General features: G+C 30.0%; 1 protein-coding gene across 1 annotated transcript; it reads right to left on the bottom strand.

Moving 5' to 3' along the window:
- Positions 1-180: 180 nt before the first annotated feature.
- Positions 181-4,605, bottom strand: LOC119681232. The gene is made up of 5 exons (XM_038094361.1): positions 4,162-4,605; positions 3,733-4,095; positions 2,788-3,007; positions 2,549-2,727; positions 181-706 (listed from the first exon to the last, which is right to left on the bottom strand). Exons 1-5 carry the CDS (start codon positions 4,560-4,562, stop codon positions 262-264), a joined length of 1,608 nt encoding a protein of 535 aa, XP_037950289.1. The 5' UTR covers positions 4,563-4,605; the 3' UTR covers positions 181-261.
- Between the last annotated feature and the right edge of the window lie 6 nt (positions 4,606-4,611).

Raw genomic sequence — 4,611 nt, 5'->3', positions numbered from 1 at the left:
GTAAATTATACACAAATTATACTTTTAACTTTAATTATAATTTAAAAGTTTGTGTAAAATAAATTAAAAAGTATTTTTTATACAAACAAAATTTTATGCATAATAAAATTTTGCACTAAAGTTGTATAAATGTGCAATATATATAATATACCATATGTACGATATTTTATATAACAGAAATTGTTTTAAACATTTAATATTTATTTGTAGGGCATACAATTATGTATTCTAAAAATTGTTGCTTTTTTTGAAATAATGTTTTTACAATTGAGCTCTATCTGAACTTGATAGCTCCTCACAGCTTTCACTAAAATGTGCCGCAAACAATTCAGGTGTCAAATATGTAAATGGTCTGGTAGTACGTCTTCCTTCGTTTGGAGGTTGAGATGCTGCGGTGTAACTAGCTGCGCATATTTTACAAAATAGTGGTAAATTAGTCTCGCTGCCGCTGCTACCGTTTACCTTGTGTTTCTTGCAGCTTTTGCTACGTTTCAATTTCTGTTTGAATTTTGCATCGTCAACGCGGCAAGTGTGTGATACTTTGCCAACCGTTGGACCCCAATGTGTTTTACCTTCTAATAAAAGCGGCGCCGTTTTCACTCTCATTCTCATTTGCGCTAAATGTTTCTCATATGCGCGCTGTTGGAATTCCTGTTCAGCCTTGCGTGTGGCTAAACGCATGTTGAGTATTTCTTTGTGAGATTCGCTATAAGAATTAAGTAATATGTTAAAGTATTTGGGATATGTATTGTATTTTAATATGCAAATATTTGTAAGTTTTCTTTAAGTATTATTGAGTTATGTATAAAAGATATTGAAATATTAAATGTTTATTTCATATTTAGAAACTATGATGAAGTTCAGTCTTAACATATTGTCCGAAAAAAGGGTAGATTTTCTTATAGAAAGTGATGTCTTGACTAAAGGCGCAGTTTTTCCAAACGCTATAAATCTAATAGATTTGATTGAATTTGAATAAAAATCTTGGTATTTAATTGATTTTCAAATGCATTTATGAAGCCATTTCATCTTGTCTGACATTTTTTATATAAGTATATTAGAATTAAATCAAGTTCATTGAGTTATAAATGCAAAGAAAGTGACTATGTATTGCAAGGCTATCCAGTCAGATACGATCGTGGGCCAATACCAATAACTATACAGATTGGAGGGCCGTAAAAACAAATATATACATTCATAGTTCATAATTGTTTTTGAAAAAAATAAAAACACTTGTGTTAAATTTAGTTTTATTAATTTATCAAATAAAATTCATTTACTTGGTGATTTTACCAGTACACCAAAAGAAAATTCGCGTAATTGTAGTAGATTAAAAACATGTCGTGAGCCGCACAAATATTAGCCGTGGGCCGTGCTTTGGACAGCCCTGATATATTGTATTCGTAAGTAGTGTTAAGTGTTCTGCATATGTTAAGCATGGGGTGTGGATGGGTATTACTTATAATACTAAATTCAAAAACTAATAAAAATTAACCGCTCTAAGTTAATTATTTATTTTCCAAATATGAAACCTTAATCCCTGTCTTCCAAGATTAAAATACTGCAATGTTAAGAATCTACATTTATTTACAAAAAAGGAGCGAGGTGGCATAAGAGTGTTAATAATTTAATACTCAAGTTCATGTTTTTTGTTCATATATAATCTGAGTAATCTAAATAATGGAGTTTGGTCCACTGATTCTGAAATTGCTTGAAACTATAACTAAAATCATTAAGAAGGCAGATAATATGTTGAGTTTGTGATAAAGGTTTTGGTTCACACTGATAACATAGAATATTTTCTATCCTATGTCATGGCTACTGGAGAGAGAAAGTAAAGACTCCTACAATAAATTCTCCTGATGAAGACAAAAGCGAATTTGCCGAAATACGTATAGAAATATGTATACAAAAAATTAATGCTGGAAATAAAAGTTAATATTCTTAAAAAAATAAAAAACAAAACCGACTTTAAACTTATTAGAGATCAAATAGCAACGACGGAAAGTAGAAAACATATGTCATAAGCACTGACAATTTAAGAACAAAATATGCAACAAAAGAGGAAAAACAAGGTATCTTTTAACTTTAACAAGAAGCAATATACATATATGTGTTTACACCTTTCATCACTGTACATTGTTTAATAGTATATCTTTTCCGATATAGAGATGGCATTATTGGTGATTTCTGAAACTGCTGTTTTCCGCTAATACTAAATGGAAATGGACCGAGAAGATATATTTTTATTTCTTCAATAAGGATATTACAAATAATAGTAAACCTATGGTGTTCCCTATTATATTGAGATGATAAATTTCATATTTAGAGTAGTTCTAAATTCAGTTTTTTTTATTATTTCTGTTTTAGAGAAGACTTATGTAAATGAGATAAAATATCTATATTACAAGTAAGTTTATAATACATATTATATTTAATTTCAAACATTGTTTCAAACAATTACAGCCTCGGCCGTGGACATTTATATGATAAGTTACATACAAGTATAATATTATCTTAGATACATAGATATTAGATACAAACTTACTTGTAGGATAAGGACTTCCAAGCTGGAGTTTTACGTACTCCCCAATCGTAAGGTGGTGGGCTCGGTATTGGGTTGTCATAAGTAGCCAATTCTTCTAGTTTTTTTTTAGCAACCTCAGCACGCAATGTAGCAGCAAGATTCTGTCTAGCTACTGGATATATTATTGCCGGATAATGAATCTATTAAAAAAAAAGAATTGTATGTGCTTGTTCTGACTTTAATAAATTCTTGTCCTTTACCTTTGATTTGTTTAAAGTCGAAGTGTTACACATAGGAAATGTTTGCTCTTGTGTTAGGTTCTTCGTGTCTACATTAGCTTTAAGATTTGCAATATTTAAGACATCTGTATTGCTACTGACTTTAGAAACTGGTGTTAAATTAATTACAGGAGTTTCAATTATAGTAGGTGTAGTAGTCATTGATATTTCATTCGAAGTAGTTGGATTAGTTTTAGGTTCTCTAATTAAAAAAAAATGAAGGTGTATATTTATACAAAAAATTTATATTTTTGGGATTTAAACATAACACTAAAGAAACTAATTTTAAACATTGTTTCGAACACTAAGTGCGGAGGTCGACAATTTAAATTTTCTTTATAAGCTCTATAAGATCTCTATGTAGTAAAATGACATATTTCTCACAGTAGAGACTGTGAATGGTTTGTACATTTATAACAATATTCTCATGTTGAGAACTTTTCCTTAATTTATTGATTATTGCACTGGATTTTAATAAACTGGGTTTTCTGACCGGTGATAACATAACAAATATTTACAATAAGTAGATTATACTAACTAATCCATTAATTAGTATTTTATCATTTCCCAACAACAGAATTAGCAGTGAGAGTCTCGAAGTTTTCTCCAATCTAAAATTAGCCATCTTAATTTATGTCTGGAGAAATTATCCAATTAATTGTCAAAACAATTATTAAATAACCATTTATACATGACAATAATACGAATTTATTTCTTAATAAAGAAGCGTTTCAGACAAGAACATGACCTAGAAAAATATGGTGTCAGTTCAGATAATCTAAAAATGGACAGATTGAGAAATTTGAGGCATGTTCCCCCAAATAGTGTTGGATGACATTAATACAGGAACTATATTACTTTTATTAGTATGTATAAATGTGCAATTCGAAAATATTTATATAAATAACTGTTTATTTAGTTACTTACATAATTCTATTTTCTTCCTTAAGTTTTTCACTGCATACTTTCGTTTCTTCCCTATTGTTTCCATTACTCAAATTCATTGGCTGTATTAAGTGCGCATGCGGTTCTGGTGAACATATCGCTTTAAAGATTTCCTTTTCTGCTGTTTCAATAGGATCCTCATTCCATATCCATCGGTAATTACCGATATCATTAGCAGAAAATGATTTTTTCAAACGTTCTCGATATGAACATAAATCATTTGTAGAAACTGTTTGTTCATTAATTTCAGATATATTAAACGATCTTGGTCTGGTAAGTTCCAATTCTAGCTCCCTAAGTGTTTTTTTGAAAGCTTGAACTTCAGCTTGGAATTCTTTTCGACAACTGAAATGATAATAATTGAAATTTTTTACAGATTTAATTATAAATTAAGGTACGTTTATTTGATACTTCTGAAATGTTGCTGTCTCCGCATCGATGTCATCTTGAAAAAATGGTGGATGCTGTAATTTCTCTTTTAGTTTAAACTCAGCATATGTTGTAGATTTTCTTTGGCACTGTTTTCCATTAATAGTTATCGTTGGCTTTCTTTGGTAAACTTTTGAACGTATATGAGCGTATGGTTTCTTTTGAAAAGTCCTAGTACAAGTCGTTGGTGAAAGTGTATTAGGTTTTTGACAGGTAAATGCTGCAGAGTTATTAGGTCGTAGACAAGCAGATGGTGTAGATATATTCGATTTTGTATTGGTTGTTGTTATTGCGGTATTTGGTTTTTTCTGGACCGTTTTTATATTGATAATAGGTGTCGGTCTCTTTTTAGTTATTTGTTTAGCATTGCAATTTGTGGACATGCCCGTATTATGATTTTCAATATATTCCGACGTATTTGGTTCATTGGTT

The sequence above is a fragment of the Teleopsis dalmanni genome, chromosome 2 (genome assembly GCF_002237135.1).
Source record: "Teleopsis dalmanni isolate 2A chromosome 2, ASM223713v2, whole genome shotgun sequence".
Classification (NCBI taxonomy): domain Eukaryota; kingdom Metazoa; phylum Arthropoda; class Insecta; order Diptera; family Diopsidae; genus Teleopsis; species Teleopsis dalmanni.
Note: the sequence above shows the minus strand (reverse complement) of the source record. Positions and strands in the feature narration are given on the sequence as shown.